A 21,557-nucleotide genomic window follows, 5' to 3' on the forward strand; every position below is an offset into this window, starting at 1 on the left:
TATTAATAATAATAATAATAATTTTTTCTACTTGCCTATGATTCGGCAGCGGTTTTTCTTCCGACATGTTGCATCATATTATTACAAAAATCAAACTGAATTTTTTTATTATTCAATTTTTTTGGACATTAAAACTTTTAGCCAATACTTATAATCTCAAAGTTTTACAAAATTTCTTTACAATATGTCAAAGTAATACAAACGAAAATATTTCAGTGAAAAACGTTTTTTTGCAAATTTTAAAAAATCGTTATTTCAATGAAGCGAGTTCAGAATTATCTAACAAAGAATATTATTCTTGCTTACACAAAATTTTGTACAACTCTGTTGACAACTAAGCTTACATTGCTTCCAAAAATGTTGTTAATTATGTAAAACATTTCAAGAAGTACGATCTCTACTCGAATATACTTTTTTTCTACAAGAGTCAGAGAGTATATTAAACAATGATTAATATCTATTTTTTTGTCGCGCAAGGCGCACTTTCGCTATCAAGATATATAATATCTTAATTTTACAATTTATACAACTTTGTCTTATACGCCCATATTGAGTAGACCATACACAGTACAGACTTTAAAACAATTTTTTTAAGTAGTGTACAATAATTTTATTTTATTATCACATACTATCATTCACACGAAAATAAAGGCGCTATCTTTTGTTCAACCAGTTAACTGGCATGGCTATTTTAATATTAAAGCCGGAACTGGCGAGTCTTAAAAATGAAGGGAACCACATAATACTTAGTATTTGGGATTTCTGAGTTACTGATTCCACTAAAACAGATTAATGTTCAAGATAATCATTTCGTGTAATTTTGTTTGATACAGACTTTGCCTGGATTTTTATTATTTTTTTTTTTTAAATTATATTTTATATATTGCTAGTTAATAATTTAATAATTTAATATTTTAATAAATTATACCCTAGGTATTGATACAATTTTCGTTAAAACAGCATTAGTTCATAATACGCACATCTTGAACTTTAACAAGATTTTATTAATACTCTACAATAAATATGTGCATATCATTTTTAAAACCTGCGTTGAACGCAAATAAATATTAAACGAATACTTAATAGCTGTGGCTTTATGAAATATTTCCATAAAAGTTTTTTTTTATGTTTATGTAAGGATTGTATAGACCAACTTGATGATAACATTTTTAATCGCATTTCAACCCTTGCTCATTCATATTTTTATTAGAAATTTTAAATTTGAAAACATTCCATTATTCAATTGCCAAAAAGCCATAAATACAATGACATTTAAAGAAATGTGGAAAATACGAATAGATCACTCAATTTTATACAGTACGAAGTAGCTTCCTATTCATGAACATATTTATAGTGAAACAACTATATGATTGGTTATACAGACAAAAATATATAATATTTAAAAATAATTTCAGAGACGATAGTAAAATTGTAATAAAATAATTAGAAATTTTAATTCTGAAAATTTCACAGAATTCAACTTGAATACAAGTAAAATAACAACAACTTGAGCTATTCAAACAATGCTCAAGAAATTTTCCGCTTTGATTTTAAAATTTGATTCATTAAAAATTTTTTTAAATTTCTCAATTTAAATAGATTTATGTGCAATGTAACAAAAAATATTGAAAATTATGCATTTTTTTATGTGAAAAGGAATTCCGTGCATGGAGCAGTGACTTTTCAAAGTAATTTATTAGGCGTTTAATGTTTAAATTTTCGGACAAAAAAATTTATAAAAAAATATAAAGCTGTAACATTTTATGGGGGAAAAACATGTATTTAAAAAAGTATCTATAATTAAATATTTTAAAGTTGGAGTTAAAAATTGTTATGCAAATGCACATATCATACATAAAAATAATTTTCTAAAATTCCTTATTGAGTGATCGAGAAAATTATAAAAAACATTATACTGTTAGCTCGTCAACCTACGCATTCTGTTATACGCTTTTAAAATACATTGAATTAATTAAAACACCTAAATGGTTTGAACGGTATAAAATTGGCTTGACTCATAAATTTTCAATTTTTTCTATTTTCATCAATCAATATGCGTGTGATGTATGTGATGTATGCCCCCCTTACCCCTCTTTTACAATATATATTTATTTGAGAGTACGTGCATTAAAAACCATAACACTTAATGTTACAGAAAAAGGCTCTCGTCGACATCGATTGTACCCTCTTCAACCCACAGAAAAATGATACAAAACACTATTTCTGTGTTTCATCGCTACCACGACAACTAAGATGAGGCAATTAGATACTTGTCATTACTTGTACTTTTACAGTGGTAGAAGCAATGACGATGCATGGCGTCGGAAGTTACTAGTGGAATTTGAAAAGTACAGTGTGCCAAAAATGACTATTAAATACTTATTATCAAAAACTACTTGACAAAGAATAATTTCAAGGGCAAAAAATAGAGAGAGGAATTATATTGATCCGAAATTGATTCTTCTATACGACACACACGCTACTAATCAACTCCAGATACTTGCATAAAGAGTATGTACAGGGCAAGACCTGCCCCGGGTACATCGACGCAATCCTCTACTCATCTGCGCTTCTTTTTCTTCGATCTGTTGGCTTTCTTAGCAACTATCGGTGTTATGTTTGTCAACATTATTGGCTTCACGGCCTCTTCTTCTTTAAGGGGTAAATCATAATTCAACAAATTTTTTTCTAGTGGTTCTTTAAAATCCATAGGTTCTACAGTAACAGTATCGTCAAGTGAGTTGACGCATAGAATATGAGACACATCGGTTTTTGTAAGTTCTTTTTGCTCGTCGGGGATAAAGTTGTTTTTTACAGATTCTTGCTCTATTTGTAGTGGTTTATTTTTACCATCAGTTTGTTCGTTACGGTTGATTGGTATTTCAACTTCTACTAAATGTTCAATTTCTTCCAATTGAGATGCTATTCCAACATTAATAATGTTAGACTCCAGCTGATTATCGACTGGTATGTTTTCTTTATTAGCTTCGGGATTTTTTGTTTCGAAGTTATGCATAGACTGGATACATGCATCGGGTTTTCCCATTTCTTCAGTACTACCACTATCGCGACGAGTCAACGAGGCCCAGTTGAAAGTATCAGTCGGATCCGAAAGATCGGTTTGTTCTTCTGGCGCTTCTACGACTACGGTATCAAGAGCCGATTCGATTTGCATCGGTGGCTCGCTCCATTCTCTCTGTTTGCGCTGACGTTTGTTTTTTTTCTTGGACGAGTTCTCCGATCTGGTTGATGTTAAAATTTGACATTCCGGAAGCGGGCGAGGAGTAAAGTTACAACTATTATTCTCGGCATCGATATCGATGATTTCGATCATATCGGCTGATTCTTTGATTTCTACAGCGGCTTCTTCTCGAGGTTCCGAGCCAACAATGACGATTGGCTCGGCTTCGAACGTTTTAATGACTTCGGGCGTCGGTACACGTTCGACTAATCCTTTCGTTTCCGGACCAACGATCACGGCGTCCATATTTATTATTTCAACCATATCGCTGGATATCGGACGCTTGTTTCTTTGCTTTTGCTTTTTTTGCTTGAGTTGCATGCGGTGGGTTTGACGCTCGGGCGTTGCTTCCTTAGTCTTCGCTTCGTTCGGCGACGAAGCCGCGGCGTCGGCTTCAGGCGTCCGAGCCGGCGTTGGACTGAATTTGTCCTTGCTGGACTTTTGATTGGCTGGAATATCGCTATGACGTATGTGCTCCAAATCGTCATCCGATGAGTGAGCAGCAGTCGGTCTGTCCGGTAGCGCTGGTTCCGCGATGGCCGCCGGCAACTCCTCGCTATTGACGTGCTCGATGTCGTCGTCCGAGGAGACGCAAGCGGCTGCTTTCAGGACGATCGGCTCGTTACTGGTATGCACCTGCATATTATTCTGCGAAGCGTTGAAGAGCCGATAAGCCAAGTTATCGGCGACGCTCTGTCGAGTCGCTTCCGACTGCTGCGGCGGCGGTGGCTTCGATCTCGGCAACGCATGGACGACGCTCGTTTGGATGACGTTGCTGCAGTCCGGCACAGCGCCCCTCTCGGCGCAAACGATCGGACTGCTGGGCACGTCCTTGAACGCTCCCACCCTGTCGAGGTCGACCGCGCAACAGGTGCTCGTGACGGCGGCCTCGGCGCACAGCTGCCTCCGCTCCTTGAGCTCTTTGATCCGGTCGTCGGGCACGCTATCGATGGCGGCCGGCTCCTCGGCTGGACGCATTTCCGCGCAGATGCTCGTCCGCTCCTTCAGAGCCTGCGACTCTGGCTGCTCTTGCGGCACGGGATTTTTGCCCTCTTGAGCGCAGACGGCCGACGAGATCGTGGACGACGACGACGACGACGACAGCAGAGCCGCCAACTCTTCGTCTACGTCTTGCTGCTGCTGCTGCAGCTGATGTTGCATTATCGTGTCGTCCTCTTCGTTCACCGATAGGGTTATTACTGTGCCGAGGGGATTGACAACCTTGGCCACCGGCTGACCAATTACACGGTGTTCGCTACTTGACGAGCTCGCATTCTGATGATTGCTTCTTACTGCGCTGCGTCGGCACATGGGCAGGACTACGCAGAATATGCAACAGAAAAAGCCGTAGGCAGGTATCAAAATTTAAGCTCTGATCTCTTTCTATTTTTTCTTTTCTCTCTCTCTCTCTCTCTCTCTCTCTCTCTCTCTCTCTCTCTCATACAAACACATAGACATACACACACACACACACACACACACTCTCTCTCTCTCTTTCTCTCTCCCTTTCTTTATAATTTTTCCTTTCATTCTCATCCATCTACATAATACTTATATTCAAATACGAAAATTAAGAGCACCTTTGAGTTCACTAGTTGCAATTTCAGTGCAATCTATTTGTGTATTCTGTGTTTAGTGAAAGCTCTGTGTAAATACTAATTTTAATTTAACTCTTTTTTTATACTTAATTGATTAGAAATCAACCGAAAAAAATTAATAAAAATGAATTGATGAATAAAAAATATTTAATAAGTAATTGGAAAATTCACTCATCAGTCATTCTCGCATCAGTTTAAATTTTATATTGAACGATATGATCATTTTGTACTGTTTAATAATTAATAATATGCGTATGGTGTACACAGTAAATTAATAACCAAAAAGCAATTACATTTTTTGGGCATAATGATCACTTTTTTACATAAATACATTAAATCAAATACAATTCATATTATTAAGTTTATCAAATTCATTAACCGTTTTATTCTACTACGAAAATTTATTTGATTAAATGTCATTTTCTTGCGACCTTTCGAGAAAAAAAATTACTTGAAACTACCCGTTGCGCATTGTTACCGCTAAAAGTAGTGAGAAAATAATAAGTGGTATAAAAAAAAATTTGTTACTGTGCATACCATTAAGCAAATTTCTGTTAGTTGAATAATGCCAATACTGTGGAAATTAAATAAATCCAGTAAAAAAATGATATGCCGTAATTCAATAAAAAAAGAAACGTTCAAGAACTGTAAAGAGTAAGGTGCAACATAGATACCTGCCTTCGGCTGATTCTGTGTGTAATTTTGCACACCTTAAATGCTAGATTATCACTATTGCAGCAGAAGCACACTTTGCAAGATCAAATTGGGAAGAGTACATATGATTCACAAGGTATTGTATTAATCGTGTTTTTGCCAGTGAAAAAAATAAAATAAAATCATACATAGAGCGGTTTCACGTTTCATATCAAATATTTATAGATATTTTACAGTATTTTTAAATGATAACAAAATATATTACAAAATTTTTAACAAAAAGTGGGGTTTGAATGAAGATTGTTTTTAAATGAGCAACAGCATACAGACATCGTTCATACATTAAAAATGAAGAAATAAGACTGTATAAAGAAAAGCTCATTGAAACATAGTTATGGAAAAAAATATATATATCACAGCAGCATGCTTATAAGGGTCTTGGTTTAAACAATTTTGACAAGTTTCTTTAGGTATTTATAATTTCACACAATAAAAACCAATTTATGATGATGTAGGATTATTAGGTAGTACACCATTTCAAAATGACGTTTTCAACACATACCTGTCGATTGATGCGGCATTGACGAAGTTTCAAGCATTGCTTCAGCCAAGTCTTCTCTAAGTTGATTTTCACCACCAGCACCGACATCGTCACCAGCTCCACTACTGTTGAAAGTACTTGGCGTCTCGTGGTCCAGTGCATCACTGTAAGCTTCGACAAATCGAGGTGACTGCTCGTAGCTACCTAAAGCGAGCATTAAAACGAATTTAACATTTTTTTCAGTTGAAAAAATTTCTTAAAGATAAAAGATATTTCTTACTTCCAGAACCGTCAATAACTACGGGCACTAGGGGTCTGTTACCAGAATGAGGCATATTGACTGGATTCGATCTTGCGGGACGCGATCCACTAGCGACTCCGACTTCCACCGTTTCTGCTTCGACCAGATTAGTGGCCACCCTATCGAGACAAAAAAAAAATCGTTTAAAATTGATTCTAAAGTAAAGTTAGTCAAGTGCAACTTACCCGCTTGGAGTATTGTAAGTTTTGAAAACAAATTGCGGACCCATCCACAATCGCCGATGAGGTCCAGCATGTGTAAATATCTCGACCTGACTGAGCCAGCGGCTTTCATTATTATTAAGCTGATGATCGTTTTGAATTTTTGTCGAGGCTTTCATCAACAAGCTCGTTGATGGAAGCGGTGGTAAAATGTCAGACGAGCTCATGGTGCGCATCAGCGGCCATTGGCCCTTGGCCTCGACATCCAGCTCAATCGGTGTTTCGTCACAGACTTTTTCCTTCGGTACCCCGGACGCTGGTCTGGGCTCCAAATCGTACTGAATCATGTTTCCATGACAAGCCATGATAAAGAGAGAGTCGACGGCTCGCTTGGTGAGTTTATTAGCTGAATCGCGTTGTGCGTATAACCATGCTCTCGGTGGTGCGAAGCAAGCACATATCTTCAACGGGAGCGTCGCGCTGTCGTCCGAGTGCAGACGCTGTCTTTGCTGCAACCTCGGGGTCGTTTGGGCACTGTTGTGATTCAAGCTCGAAGGCTGTCTGATTTGTGCCAAGGGATGTATGATGGTGGGATGTGGATAGGGCGGTAAGCGCGGATTCGTGTATGGATAGATTGACAAAGGTATTTCGGCGTGAGAAACCGGCGAGTGGGAGCGGGCCCCGTCGTCGCTGAGGCCAGCGCTCTTGTGAAAGCGCGACTGGCGATTGACAACGTGCGACGACGAATGAGTGCGCACTCCCACCGGCCCACCGTAGGAAGCCACGGGAAAAACGTGGGTGGTGCCACGCACCGTCGATACCGCTGCCCAGCGCGCGTCCGACGAGAAGATCATGTCTTGGACTTTGGCCGTTGTATCGCCTCGATGGAGCACGTACAGGTGGTGAACCGCAGCCAAGCTCGGTCCACCCGGATGCGGCTGTACCCTGCGGATGAAAGATTCAACGATAAATTCAGCGTCGACTGGTTGCGATTGTCGAATCTAGTTGCGAGCGAGCCTACCTGAATACGTGAAAGTCGTGGCCGCGTTTGTCGGCGGTCATGAGCAGAGCACCAGTTTGATCGAAAGTCATGGCGACTATGGCGTCGCTGTGTGCGGTGAAATGGGCTATGATGGTTCCTGACTCGGCGCTGTCGGATTCTCTCTCGTCTTTGGCAGATTGAAGATCGATGATGGTGACTACACCCGGCTGAGTCGAGTTATCCGCCAGATGGGAGTTGTTCAGCTGGGCCATAGGTGTGACGGAATTGCCTGTCAGACTCGAAGCCACGGTCTCTCCCAGACCGCGCAGGCCTTTACCGAGAGATTTGGCGGCGTAGAGTACCGTAGCCGTGTAGCTGGAGACTCCTTCGCCCTCGCTGCCGCCACTACTGCGTTTGCTTGGTATCAACTTTTTTTCGCTAAAATAAAAGTTGAAGAGAGTTGAAGAAAATGATGGAAAAGAAGCTATTCTCAAAGAGGAAGTGAAAAGTTTCGTTTCGAACCTGTATGCCAACCATCTGGTACCAAGAGCCACGGGGTTGGGGTTCGGTCCAGGACTGGGATAGCAAGTAGTAATGGAGAGCACATCGTCGAGGGTTTTGGCGTCGAAAACGGCGATTCTTTCGGGAAAGGTAACGACGATCGAGCGCTTGTTGGCCAACACGTCGCAAACGGCGCTCTTGAACTTGATGCTCTTGACTTGTTCGCCTGTCTTGAGCGACAAGAAGCTGACGTTGCAAAATTGCGCCCCCGGGCCGGCCGAGTCGCAGATGGCCACCAAAGGTCTTCGCAGCTTGTAGGGATCGTCGGGCTCGCCCTTGCTCGAGCTCGAGCGTCGAGTCTGAGTCAGCGGAGACGGCAGCAGGCGCAGAGTACGGACCTGTCCCTGGCGCCAGGAGAGTACCTCGGTAGCGTCGCCCGACGCAGCGATCAGCCATACCTGCACGCCGGTCGTGTAGCCCAGCACGAGCAGCAGAGGTGGTATGCTCGAGCCCTCGTTGTAGTCCGGGTAAAAGGCCGGATTGCTGATGTCGGCGTACTCGAATCTCGCCCACGTTATGCTCTCGCGATTTTCGCTGCTGGGCGCGCTTCCGGCGTAGGCCTGTGAGTGCAAATGCAATTGTATATTGTCGACGCTCGCGGACAGAGGTGAAGGAGAAAAATACGCGAGTTTTTACCTGTGGTACGATGTCGTTGATTATCCCAGCCATGCTGTCGATGATGGACCTATCGCTAACTGGCTGAGGCGACACGACCTGACCACTTTTGTGATGTTGAGCCGTGACCACTCCACCACCTCCGGGTCTCCTCGGCGAATCTGCTGACATTTTGCGGCTGTTGTTGTTGTTGCTGCTGCTGCTGCTTCGCCCGAAATCTTAGACTCCTTTCTTTTTTCTCATCAATCTACGAATTATGGTAAACAAAATTATTATTCATCGAATAAGCTTAATAAAAAATATAATTGACGGACAAAAAAGTTGGAAAGCGGGAAAAGATAGAAGAGAAGAGAAAAAGCGAGCGTCGCACAAAATCAGTTCATCTGTCAAGGTCGCTAAACAGTTTTTATAGCTGTGACACAGCGCGTACGTTACAGTATATGCATGAGCGATGCACACGACGGTCGACGAGTCGACGGCGGATTGACGTGTCTGTATATATATTTATATGCATGAAAACGTATATAATGCACGCGCGCGCGCCAGCGAGCAGCAACTATGAAGTATAAACTGGCCAGAGCGCGAGCCGTGTTGTATGTGTAGGAGTACATGCACACGTACTCCACACACGTTCGTGTACGCGCTATATATATGAGTACACAGCTGTTTAATGCTACCCCTTCCACGATGAGCATACACACATACACACATAAGCACACAGCTACATATATTTTATCCGAGTTCCGACTACTCTGCCGAGGATATTGTGGATTGAGTCAACTCGACTGCGGACTGAGACTGACACGCACGCGCGCGCACACACACATGCACGCACACATACACGCGCACACACAACAACTCAGTTGTCAAAACGCATATAAGGTAAACAAAGCTATGTCTGTACGGACTCGAAAAATTGCGCCTTATCTGTGATTTAAAAGGAAAAAAAGCTCGCAGCCAATGCGAATGACTGTCAGTGCGAGCAGAAAGTACTGGCCACATCTCTTCTCACCTACACCATGACGTATGCATGTAAACTATCGCACACACATACGCGTAGAATCATAATAATAGATTCGAGGTAAAGAAAGAGGAGCAGTGGCAGCAAGTGCTGACTGCATCTATGTATATTGCACGCATATACACACACACACGCGCACACATACACTTACGCAGCTGCCAACTCACGATCACTGTGGTGTTCGAACGTAGCAGTGCGCATATTATGATACCAAAGGCAAAAACAATGAGTTGCACTTGTACGACTCGGAGACGTTGGAAAGATCTTACGGACGATGGGCGCGCGCATATAAATATAAAAAAAATATATATAATGATTGTATATATTTGAGACAGTTTGATGAGATTTAAAAAACAAATACGAGGGAGAAAGAGAGAGCTAGAGACGCTATTACGAAGGCAAATTTCGGAGCTCGAGTGTTACTTTGGGGGGATTTATAAAGAGAGTAAAAATTCTGGCGTCTGCCCGAGAAGTAATGATTTCAGAACTGTGGCCTATTGCATGTTGCTGTACGTATGTAAACAACTCGGATGTTTCTCTCACGACATATTATATACACGCAATAAAAAAGACGAATAGACGATGAGCGAACGCGCAGAGGTACTATTATACGCTACGCACTTTATACGTCAACGTATAGTCCGACCGATACCTATATGCCAGATATAGATATATACTTATTTCTTTATAAATATGCATATTATGATCGTGCATCGATACATGTGTAATATGCGCATAAAGTAAGTTTAATTGCACTTGCAAAGGTATAAATGTGCATCGTTTATTGGCTGAAAACGACGCGATTGTATTTAACTGCGTAAGAAGAAAGACGGAGCGATGCAGCGCGGAGTGGCAACAAAGGAAACTTTGGGACGACGACGACGACGACGACGGCAACAACAACAACAACAACGTCACAAAGCTTCAAAGGCCAAAAGACTCACCCGATGCTTGGTAGCGATCCTCGCCGAGATGCAAGAATCGTCGCTGCTTCACTTCATTGTCAATCGAACCGTTGAATCGTCATCTTGTGCGTCCTTTTTCGCAAGCTTACTCAACAAAGGACGCGCGAATCTATGCTGTGCTTATATACATACGTTGTTAGCTCTCGCGCTGAGTGCTCAGTGACTGCTGCTAAGTTTGTGTGTATGTGGCGTATACACACTCACACATGCGCGCGGACTAGCTGTTTCACTCTCTCTCTCTCTCTCTCGCTCTCTTACTAGCTGCACATACACTCTCACACACATACATACGCACACGCACGCACACACTCTCACACACCAACACGCGAGACTTTGCCTGAGCTATTCGCAACCGAGTATACGAAGGTGATAGATATAGGTATGTATGTGCTGCTGCTGGCTGACTTTGCCTGCTGCTGCGCACAGACTCGACACTCTGCAGCACTGAGCCAGTCGCCAGCAGCCACTGCGCGACTTGGCCACTTGCTCGCGGTGGCTCGGCTTAGCTCGGGCTCGCTGCTGCTGCTGCAGTCAACGGTGTCGTCATTGCACTCGTCGTACAAAAGCTCCGTAGGTAATCCGAATTGCCGCGGGCGCAGGCGCTGCGGTTTGAAAAAATTAACTGCTCGATGCATGCGAGTATTGCAGACTGCGGAGCTAGGGTTGTCGATACCTATATAGCGTCAGCGATGTACGCTCTAGAAACGAAGATTTCAGGAGCTGCTCGGACTGTCGGATGGAGAAGGATAGCCGATGCCGTCGATGATCGGCACTGAATAATTATGCATCGTAACAAACGTTGATGAACGGTATACGTTGTAAACTATCCCATGCTGTTGAAACATTGTCATTCTGGCAAACAGATATTAAGCTCACTTTGTGCGAGACTGAGGTGCCATTTTCACGCGGCAATCTCGCTGCACTCTTTATGCCAGCGAGATGGAGAAATTACCATCGAGCCTAGCTGATGACTTTCCACATTTTTCACGTTTGCATCGAGTAGCTCCCTCGATCTGGCACCCGTTTCGTCAGCGCTCGGCCCTCTCTGCGCAGCTTTTCGTTCGATAAAGCTCAGTTGCTCGTGCGTAGCTAGCTCTATGATCTTAGGAAAGCTCGAAAATCAATGGCTCGTATCGAGCTTTTTTCTGTTTACTTACATCCTCGAGTATAGGATGTTTAGCTCTTAGTCATTGCATCGACTTTTACAGTCATTTCTTTTATTTTACCTATTTTATCGAGCTGAGTCATCGAGGGCTGTAATGTGAGCTTTTTCAATATAGCTCAAGCTTTTTCAAATTGGAACCTTCACAACTATTGCTTCAGTTATTTTCCGCTGTCTTTTCTTTTGAACGCAATCTCACAGTCGAGTCTATAATGCAATTGTACAAGATCGGTAAGGGAGTTGGTCGAATAACGGAAGACGCGGATGATGTCGAGGCTCGATGCTGCGCGACGCCGCAATGCCATTCGAAGAGGCGATCATTCGACCGAGAGTTGGGTCGGCTCGCACGAGATTAATATTCAGCAGTATCGGATATACGCGTATATGCTGCGTATACAAGTGGGTCAGTAGCCTATCAGCTGAGAGGCGCAAATTAACGAGGAGTCGTCGGCTAAGTATATGCAGTCGCGGCAGCTCGCTGGAATGGCATTGAATCGGATTCATTGAAAAAGTGCCTGTGGCGCAGTGGAAGCTGGACTTCCGAACCAAGAGTTGTAGCGCAGCAAGGCCAGTCGCGCCCGATCCGCAATTTTTCTTCGGCAGTCGGCATGTCGATGCTGTGGCTAACGTGGCTCATGCTTTGGACGCTTCACACTTCGTCATGCAACAGCAGCAGCAGCAGCAGCAGCGCCAGCAACAACAAGAGTGCGGATCATGCAGCACATGCACATCATGTCGGTGACGACGGTGGCGGTGGCGGTGGCGGCCCGAGCAACGACGCCAACGATCCCAACGACGCCAGCGGCGCAACAGGAAGCGTCTACGCTAAAACGGAAATGCATCAGCAGCAGCAGCAGCAGCAGAAAAGGAAAAACTTTGTCTTCATAATCGTCGACGACTTGAGACCGGCGCTCGGCTGCTACGACGACGCTCGGGCGCACACGCCCAACATGGACCGGCTGGCTCGACGCAGCGTCATTTTCCATCGAGCTTACGCTCAGGTACGTAAGCTGCCGATCATAGGCTCGCATATTAACGCATGTTTAAAATTCGTGTCGTTATGCAGCAATCGCTGTGCGCGCCCAGCCGCAACTCCATGCTGACCAGTCGACGGCCGGACAGCCTCGGCCTCTACGACTTCAACAGCTACTGGCGCTGCGTCGCCGGCAACTTCACGACTCTGCCGCAGCACCTCAAGCAGCAGGGCTACCGGACCGCCTCGCTCGGCAAGGTCTTCCATCCGGGCGCCAGCTCCAATTGGAACGACGACAGCCCCTACTCCTGGACGGAGCGGCCCTTTCATCCCGTCACCGACGAGTACAAGGACGCGCCCGTCTGCCCGGACGAGCAGAGCAGCGCCGGCGCCACCACCGTGCTCGCCAGCAATTTAGTAATCCGATCGACCGATGACCGAACCTTGCCCAACTCGAGCCGCTTGCTATGCCGCTACTAATGCCCTTATTTTCCACACTAACGCTTCGTCGTCGTCGGCATATCTCTCTTCTCTACTGCCGACATCGGCCTTTCCGTTTGACGACTCAATTGCTTTTAGCTTTCTTAATTTGCGGCCAATAACATAGTTAGAAACGAGAAGAATCGTGATTTTAAGGATTTTGTCACGTGTTGCACACAGTTATGTCCGGTGAGGGTATCGGCCATGCCAAACTCGACCTTACCTGATCTCGAGACTCTTCGAGCGTCGAGGCGATTTTTACGCAGCGACCACGCCCAACGTCCCTTCTTCCTAGCTGTGGGATTCCAAAAACCTCACATACCGCTCAAGTATCCGAAACGTTATTTGAGTAAGTCGCTACGGCTCGGCTTCTTTATCGCAGCTAATGCAAAGATACATGTTTTTACCTCATGGCGATGTTGTTGTTTCAGAGTTGCACCCGTTGCGCAAGTTCGCCCTGCCCGACAATTACGACTGGCCAGCCAATGTCAGCAGCGTAGCTTACAATCCTTGGACGGATCTTCGGCGTCGTAGCGACGTGGCCAAGCTCAATCTCAAGTGTCCCTGGCAGAAAATACCGAGTAGGTAAAATCCCTCCTCTCTCTCTCGCTCTTACTTTTGCTTTATTTTAATTTAACGGAAATTTACAGAAACCTTTGGCTCGAAGATTATACAGTCGTACTACGCTGCCGTCTCCTACGTCGACGATCTGATCGGTGAGCTGCTCGACGAAATCGACGCGCTGAGTTTGACCAACGACACAGTGGTTGTCCTGACCTCCGATCACGGTGAGCGAATTATCTCACAATTCTCTCCTTCTTCCGATTGATAGGCAATCTTTAATAGCCGAGCTAAAGATAATAATCGATCGTTATTTCGATGCGAACTCAGGATGGTCACTCGGCGAACATTCCCTGTGGGCCAAGTACAGTAATTTCGAGGTAGCTCTGCGCGTACCGCTCATCATGTCCATTCCCGACCTCACTTTTCGAGCGTCCATCAACGCCAGCTCTACTTGGATGGATTGCCAGGAAGCCAAATCCATCGAGAGCCCGGTGGAATTGCTCGACGTGTTTCCGACCCTGGCCGAAATTGCTGGAGCACCCGTGCAAAAGTGCCCGAGACGCCAGCAGGACGTCAAACTGCCCGACCTCTGTGTGGAGGGTAGCTCATTGTTGAAGCTCGTCCAAGATGCATTTAAAAATAAGGTGCCACTTTATATAATATGAATTAAAATTTTTTTTTTACCTAAACATATCATGATCAGCTGAGCGACCGATGATTAATGATCGATCGAATGACTTTGCACAGACGACGGTCGAGTGGAGCAAGCCTGCGATAAGTCAGTACCCGAGGCCCGGTCTAACGCCCAAATGCTATCCAAGCAGCGACGAGCCAAAGTTACGCGATATAAAGATCATGGGTTACTCGCTGCGCGTCGAGCGTTATCGTTACACCGTCTGGCCGAGCTTTTCTCGCGCTCATAAGCGACCCAACTGGCAGGAAATTCACGCTGAAGAGCTTTACGATCATCGCCAAGATCAAGAAGAAAATGTCAATCTTGCTTACAGTAATAGTCATAACGACTTGAAGACCGAGCTAAAAAGTATCTTGATCGATGCTCTGCGATAGAGGCCATCATAATTTTTTTTTTCGACGCACTGATAATGCGGGCGACGCCAAAATCTTTATAACAAATTCATTTCTCGCTGAATATTTTACTCCGTTATAGTACATTTATTGTAAAAAAAAAATTGTACAACTATGAATAATAAATTCAATACATTTACATAACATACTTATCACTCTAATTAAGTACAAAAATTTTCTTAACAACGTTCGGTAGAATACTGTTTCGTAAAGCTTTAAATAAGGCACAGATACTAAATCATCATAAATCATTGTGGTTTTAGTAATTTTAGGACCATTTTAAAAATATTTTACCTGACTTAGTATTCTTCAAAGACTTTTATACAAAGTGACTATTCATTGCTACATAGATTATTCAAAGCTATTAGAAGTTATTAAAAGACTCTCAAAGGAACAGTTTTTTTACGATAATCATTTCTAGATCTACTTGAAACCATTTGAAAATTTACGAAGAACTAACTTTCGATGAGGATGCTTCAGGAGTCAACGTTTTCGTATCTTTAACGTTACTTTTAATTTCATTTTTCTTCTTCAAATTCTTGTATTTTCGAGAATTTTTTCGCTCTTTTTTATGTAAGTCCCAAGCTTCGTCGTATACTTCATCGGGTAATCTTTCGTTTTCCTAATATACAACATTTTTCATTAATTTTAAGTTTATTAATCTATGATAACTAATGTAAATCTTACTTGATGTTGTAATAATGAGTCATGTTCGGTGTAACAATAAATGGAATCTTTTAATCTTTCCAAAATTGACCTCAGTACATTATCTTCTGGTGGTGGAAATTCAGGACTGTCAGATGGCAATCGAAGTGGTACATTTACTGAAATATCTAATTCTTCTTCGTTGAAATGTCTTTTGGTTTCTTTTTTATCCAGCACCCGATTAGATAAAGATAATTTTGTCACTTGCCGATTGTATACGGTCTCTTCTAATGTACCAACGCCGACAAATCGATAAATATAACTAACTTTTTTTTGACCATATCTAAAATAAAAATAATTGTTGAAAGTTCAAAAACTACATTTAATTCTTGCATTGTACTATTTACCTGAAAATCCGAAAAATACTTTGTAAGTCAGCAGATGGGTTATAATGAGGTTCGAATATAATAACTCTGTTGGCACCAATGAGATTAACTCCTAAACAAGCCACCTGAGTAGATACTATCATAAGTCGACCTTGTAAATTTTTGGGATCATTAAATTTGGCCATGAATTTTTGGCGTTCTATTTCCTTAACTTTACCATCGATCAAAAAATAATCACTATTTTTTAACCAGCGGCCTTTAAATTTAAATGGACAATCATGTTTGCTTCTGTTTTTGTCAAAAACTGATAAAAAATATTCAATTACTCGATGAGTCGATAAACATGTGGAAAAAACAAGCCTGTAAAAGAAAGTAATAGTTATTGAGCATAATATTACGAAAATTCGTAAATATTTATTTTGACTCACACTTTATCTCCGACTTTTTCACATTCTTCAAGAATCGAAAAAAAAGTAACCATTTTAGTCGATGTAAAAACATTTGATACATCTTCTTCTGTGATGAAGTTGTGCCACCAATCTTCTAAAAATACATAACTTGAATTATTTTACAATACCAAATTATATTGCGTTTACAAAATTTAATTGAAAGACGTGATTATTACTTGATTCTCCATCACATTGATTCGTTTTGTTATCTTTTAATCTTGTAGAACTTTTGGTACCCTGTTCTGATTGCTTCTGCTTAGCTTTTAAATGCAAAACTTTAGGATGTGATAATAACCGGTTGATATTGGTACGTATTTCTGCGAATTTAGGCTTTGTGCTGTATAAAATATTTGGTTTTTACACAATGAATGCAATCAAAATTAAAAAATAATATTACATTCAAATTAAAATTACCTTTCAATGAATTTCTCGTAAGCTTTATGAAGATTGATTTGAATTTTACTTAATTTTAAATAAATCACATATTCAATTTTTTTTGGCAAAATATTCTTAATGGTCTCATCGTAGTTGTATCGTTGAATGCATCCAATTAATTTCCTATCTAGGACATCAGTTCGAATTTTCATCATTCTTACATCTGCATCAGTCGAATTATTGTACTGCCCATTTTTAATCGGATTAACAAATAAATTTTTGTATTCTTTTTCTGTACCCAGTAAATAAGGTTTCACAAAATCAAAAATGCAATGATCTGAAATAATTTGTAGCTTACTTAAATAAATAATAAACTTTGAAGCAGTTGTACTTGGCTTAATAACTTACATTCATCTAAATTGTTTTGAAGAGGCGTTCCAGTTAAAACAATACGACGCTTTGTATTAACTCTCTTGACCAAATTACTGATTTGAGATTTTTTCTCTTTTAAAATATGGCCTTCATCACACACAACTAAATCTGCACCAGGATCAAGTAAATACAACTGGTTATTTTTGATTTTTGACGAAGAAAAAAATTTCTGGTAGCTCATAATAAGCACTCCCCCTTCAGTATGCCATTTATGAAGAACTTTTTTTCTTTGAGAAGATTCTCCAGCTCTGAAAAATTTTTTATCAAGTTTTATTTCAACTAAAATTTGTAAGAACTCAATAAGGTGTGAAGTAGTTACTGGAAAATTTTAATCCTGCTTTGACTTTCAGCTTTTTTTTGCCACATATCAAATTCAGCCACCCAGTTTAGCACAGTTGCTAACGGACATAAAATTAAAACTCGTTTCATTTCCGTTACTTTATTAGTAAGAAGAGTATATACTAAAGTAACCACTTGAAATGTTTTTCCAAGACCCATACAGTGTGCTAAAATGCATCCACTACCAGGAGAAAATTTTGTCAATTCGATAGATTCAAAACATGAATCCCACATAAAAATTACTCCTTTCTTTTGGTAATATTTGAGGTGTTTGGCTATGCCCTTATCAACTCTCAAAAGTGGTTTTCTTTTTTCCAAGTCATAATCCAAGATCAAATTTTCTTCCCGATAATCCAACTCATTTTCATTATTATCTGAGTTAATTAAATTTTTAAGCTAAAATCAATAGATTTATATGAAAATTAAGAAAACATTAAAAGAAAGTTTTAATTTTTACTAGGCAATGGCTTTACACTTTTTTTCCGGTTTTTTAATCGCTCTAATCTTTCATCTTCAGCTTTTTCCGCTAATCTTGATTGTTCATCAATTTCGGAATCATCCATTAAAGATCGAATATTTTTACGTCCATAATTTTTTTTCCATTTATTATTATTCTTTGGTAAATCGTTTATTAACTGAGTGTCACTAAAAACAGAATGTAATCATTAAATAAAATTCTTTGATACTCTTAAATACCATTAGAAAAATTATTTTTACGTTAAAACTTCATTTGCTATAGATTCGTCATTTGGTAAACAGCCATTTGAACTGACTACGGTCGATTTTTGAAGCTCTAAGAGAGAATCATCATTATTGGATTCATCACTATCTGATGAACTATTTGAATCACTGTCTGATGAACTACTACTAGATTCATCACTACTAGATTCATCATCATCTGATGAAGTGATACTTGATGAGCTATCCTTTAAGGTCCTATTATCAATTGTAGTGTCATTTGAAGTAGAAATTTTTGATGACTTGGAAAAACTGGTTTCCTTGCTGGTGTTTTGATTCAACTTTTTTATAGCTCTTACATTTTCTGTATCTGAGCTGAAAAAATATTTAGGATTATTATGTTTGATACTTGTAAAAATATTTTAAATCGTTAGTCAAGTCGTTCATCAAAAAATAAGAAAACATTATGGTAATTATAATATAACTAGTATAAGTAGTACATACTCAATATTAAATTTTTTATTTTTAATACTAGAAGGAACGTCTTCGGTGATTTTGAAGGCTAATAACTCGTCTGTTTCTATTTTACGTTTTTTTATATTTTTGATTATTAAAGAATTATCTGATGAATCAGATCCACTACCATTGTGTGCGATTTTTTTCCTTTTTTTCAATTTTTGTTTTGTTTCATTATCAAAATCAGAATCAGAATCAGAACTTGAACTTGTAACATGCGTATCATCTGAACTTTCATCTGAAAATTAACAAAAAAAATAGTACAAAATGTGACAATTTAAATACTTTGACTTGATGCTTATAGCTACCTGATTCTAATAAACGGTTTTTGCAATCATCATCACTACAATTCCTTTCATTTTCATCAATATTATGAACCACTTGGTCATCAGAAGAATCAGAATTATGAGAGGAATAGGAACTACGAGAATCGTCTTCAGTATCCGAATGATTCATTTCAGATGAAACTTTCACTCTTTTTCCTGTTTTAGGTTTCTTTGGTCTACTCATAGATTGAGAGTTTCTTCTTTTTTTATTTTCTATTGAATCCAAATTACATAATCTAAAAAAATATTAGTATTAGTTATTGAAGTTTGTAGATAAATTAAATTTTATGCATAAAATTTACTTATTAATATCTATTTCTTTTTGCTGAACTTTGATGTTCTCAGCTGAGGTATGATCTTTCAAAGAATCAGAAAAAGATGCTCCAACGATTATTCGTTCTAACTGCACTTTGCATTCTTTCATAGAAAAATTATTTGTAGAATTTTCAACACTAATATTAGAAATGGGGCTTTTTGATATAGGATGATCATGATCATGATCATGGTCATTATCATCATCATCATCTTCCCCATCATCATTATCATTATCCTCCTCTTCATCATTGGACTCCTCATTATTGTGCAAAATGGTATTTGTGCTTTTTTCATGCAAATTTTGTTTTTCTAGAATAATAAATTCATCTACATTCTTTAAATTCAGTGTTTTTTTGTAGCCATTGTTATAATCATTGTCTGGTTCTTCCTCTTTGCAGATGGTTGTTTGTTGATCTTGTTCCATTTCTGGTTCTACATTTTCATCATGCTCAAAATCATTAATATTATTTATCATTTGTTTTGTAGTTTTGAATTCAACATTATTTGTAGTGCTATCATCTTCTATTGTTGATTCAAAGAAATTATCAGAGCTTGAATCAGTAATCTTTTTGCTTTCTTCTTCATCTGTAGAATCAGTTTCATTAGTTAAATCAACATTTTCAGAAACCAGTGGTTTCGTTTCATCTTCAGACTCATCAGAACTAATTGTTATACAAGTTTTTTGAGAGTTATTATTATTTAAACTAGTCCTCGATGTGGAACAAAAAAAACTGACTTGCTTGGACCAATTTGAATATTCTTCTTCATAGTAACATTTGGCTTTTGAAATCTTTATAGCATTTTTTTCCAATACTTTGAGTATTTCTTTATTAACTTGAGAAGCATTCTCAGTTGTACTGATTTTATTTTCCAGGTTTGCTTCTATATTTTTTAAATCATTTTGGATTTCATTTGAAATCTCCTTAATGGTCCCAGTTAACTTCATAACATGTCGCATTAAAATCTCCTTCCTAATTAAATCTATTGATAGATCAGACATTTTGTGAAATTTGAGTAAATTATTTTCTGAAATGAAAAATGTTCTAGTTAGAATGATCATTTTCCGGGTGCTTTAAGCGTGAGTCCATTCAAAATTAATCGAGTTTTCGCGACCTTAAAAGATTGCATATACTTTTCATTAAGTACTTCATCAATCGACATACTTACTCGATACGTTTAGTTAAGTTTCATCTCGGATTTTAGATCAAGATGAATAAATCAACGTTTTTTTTATCAACAAATATTGTTCTTCTCAGGTTATGTCCAGCAGAATTTTCGATGTAAACAAATGTATACACAAAGAAGTATAAAGAAAAAGTTACCAAAGAAAATGATGGATCTTGAGCTAATATTGGAATTTGACTGAAAATTAATCTATTTTATTGCAGGCTAAGATTTCGCTGCATAACATTTTGTTTGAATCCAAGACCAATAAACTGATCAAATCCAATACGAAGTTGTGGAGGCGGTCATGTACTGTGTACTACATGATTTAACGAGACGACCGGTCTGACGTTTACGTCTCAATTCGAATTGATAGAAACCTTTGAGATCTATGAAGAATGGTCAAGTTCTCAAAGAACCGAGAAAAGTTCTGAATTATCAATTTATCGCAATTTTTTTTCAACTTATTCAACTGTAACATTTTTTTATATATTCGAAGGTTCAATGCACCATTTTTAAATGGTCACTCGGACGTCCTCGTTTTTAATCTCTGACGGTGAAGGCCGAAGCTTGCATCTGGATGATAAACATATCTGTAAAAATCGACTGTTTGTTTGTTTTATATCTAATCATGCAATTTATATGATTTTCTTCACCTTGCACAATTTTATAAAGAAATTGTAGTAATTCATTTTTTAAAACGAACATTTTTCAAAATGTAATTAGTCAATTAAGTTCAAATATCGCCCTACAGAAATTGACTATACAAAGTCTAAACTTTTATTTCAGTTTAAAAACCTTGTTTAAATGTTGACAACATTTTTTTAAAGCTGAAATTTTAACTTAAGTTTAAAGCATAAATCTGGTAAAAGTGTACAAAAGATCTTATAAATAAGCGTCTAAAATTTTTAAAAAATTTACCCATAAGTTATTTAATTTTTTCGTTTTTTTATAGGACTGAAAAATTTCAGTCAACGTCGAGTTAAAAAAATGTATAAAAGTTAATTACAATTAGACCAAAAGAAAG

General features: G+C 39.4%; 3 protein-coding genes across 3 annotated transcripts; 1 reads left to right on the forward strand and 2 right to left on the reverse strand.

Moving 5' to 3' along the window:
* Positions 1 to 1,178: 1,178 nt before the first annotated feature.
* On the reverse strand, positions 1,179 to 10,890 carry LOC106650517 (breast carcinoma-amplified sequence 3 homolog). The gene is made up of 8 exons (XM_014368557.2): positions 10,620 to 10,890; positions 8,676 to 8,901; positions 8,001 to 8,599; positions 7,518 to 7,916; positions 6,521 to 7,441; positions 6,315 to 6,454; positions 6,056 to 6,238; positions 1,179 to 4,560 (listed from the first exon to the last, which is right to left on the reverse strand). The coding sequence occupies exons 2-8, from the start codon at positions 8,823 to 8,825 to the stop codon at positions 2,561 to 2,563; spliced, it is 4,392 nt and encodes a 1,463-aa protein (XP_014224043.1). The 5' UTR covers positions 8,826 to 8,901; positions 10,620 to 10,890; the 3' UTR covers positions 1,179 to 2,560.
* LOC106650519 (iduronate 2-sulfatase) lies at positions 10,889 to 14,919 on the forward strand. Its single transcript, XM_014368559.2, has 7 exons — positions 10,889 to 12,803; positions 12,869 to 13,192; positions 13,436 to 13,604; positions 13,687 to 13,836; positions 13,906 to 14,043; positions 14,147 to 14,463; positions 14,567 to 14,919. Exons 1-7 carry the CDS (start codon positions 12,411 to 12,413, stop codon positions 14,885 to 14,887), a joined length of 1,812 nt encoding a protein of 603 aa, XP_014224045.1. The 5' UTR covers positions 10,889 to 12,410; the 3' UTR covers positions 14,888 to 14,919.
* A 52-nt stretch (positions 14,920 to 14,971) lies between these two features.
* On the reverse strand, positions 14,972 to 20,824 carry LOC106650518 (transcriptional regulator ATRX-like). The gene is made up of 14 exons (XM_014368558.2): positions 20,534 to 20,824; positions 19,354 to 20,392; positions 19,034 to 19,287; positions 18,714 to 18,963; positions 18,249 to 18,584; positions 18,005 to 18,176; positions 17,512 to 17,927; positions 17,169 to 17,440; positions 16,800 to 17,097; positions 16,562 to 16,722; positions 16,365 to 16,479; positions 15,958 to 16,296; positions 15,593 to 15,893; positions 14,972 to 15,527 (listed from the first exon to the last, which is right to left on the reverse strand). Exons 2-14 carry the CDS (start codon positions 20,364 to 20,366, stop codon positions 15,351 to 15,353), a joined length of 4,104 nt encoding a protein of 1,367 aa, XP_014224044.1. The 5' UTR covers positions 20,367 to 20,392; positions 20,534 to 20,824; the 3' UTR covers positions 14,972 to 15,350.
* Between the last annotated feature and the right edge of the window lie 733 nt (positions 20,825 to 21,557).

Source organism: Trichogramma pretiosum, unplaced genomic scaffold (assembly GCF_000599845.2).
Source record: "Trichogramma pretiosum strain Unisexual culture from Peru unplaced genomic scaffold, Tpre_2.0 scaffold5, whole genome shotgun sequence".
Lineage (NCBI taxonomy): Eukaryota > Metazoa > Arthropoda > Insecta > Hymenoptera > Trichogrammatidae > Trichogramma > Trichogramma pretiosum.

Coding starts and splice junctions, on each gene's coding strand:
- LOC106650519 (XM_014368559.2), top strand. CDS start 12,411: ATGTCGATGCTGTGGCTAACGTGGCTCATGCTTTGGACGCTTCACACT. Junction 12,804..12,868: donor TCCATCGAGCTTACGCTCAG/GTACGTAAGCTG, acceptor GTCGTTATGCAG/CAATCGCTGTGCGCGCCCAG. Junction 13,605..13,686: donor GTATCCGAAACGTTATTTGA/GTAAGTCGCTAC, acceptor TTGTTGTTTCAG/AGTTGCACCCGTTGCGCAAG.
- LOC106650517 (XM_014368557.2), bottom strand. CDS start 8,825: ATGTCAGCAGATTCGCCGAGGAGACCCGGAGGTGGTGGAGTGGTCACG. Junction 6,239..6,314: donor AGTTATTGACGGTTCTGGAA/GTAAGAAATATC, acceptor TGCTCGCTTTAG/GTAGCTACGAGCAGTCACCT. Junction 4,561..6,055: donor AATGCCGCATCAATCGACAG/GTATGTGTTGAA, acceptor TATTCTGCGTAG/TCCTGCCCATGTGCCGACGC.
- LOC106650518 (XM_014368558.2), bottom strand. CDS start 20,366: ATGTCTGATCTATCAATAGATTTAATTAGGAAGGAGATTTTAATGCGA. Junction 17,098..17,168: donor TCAAAACAATTTAGATGAAT/GTAAGTTATTAA, acceptor AAATTATTTCAG/ATCATTGCATTTTTGATTTT. Junction 16,297..16,364: donor GAAAAAGTCGGAGATAAAGT/GTGAGTCAAAAT, acceptor TTTCTTTTACAG/GCTTGTTTTTTCCACATGTT.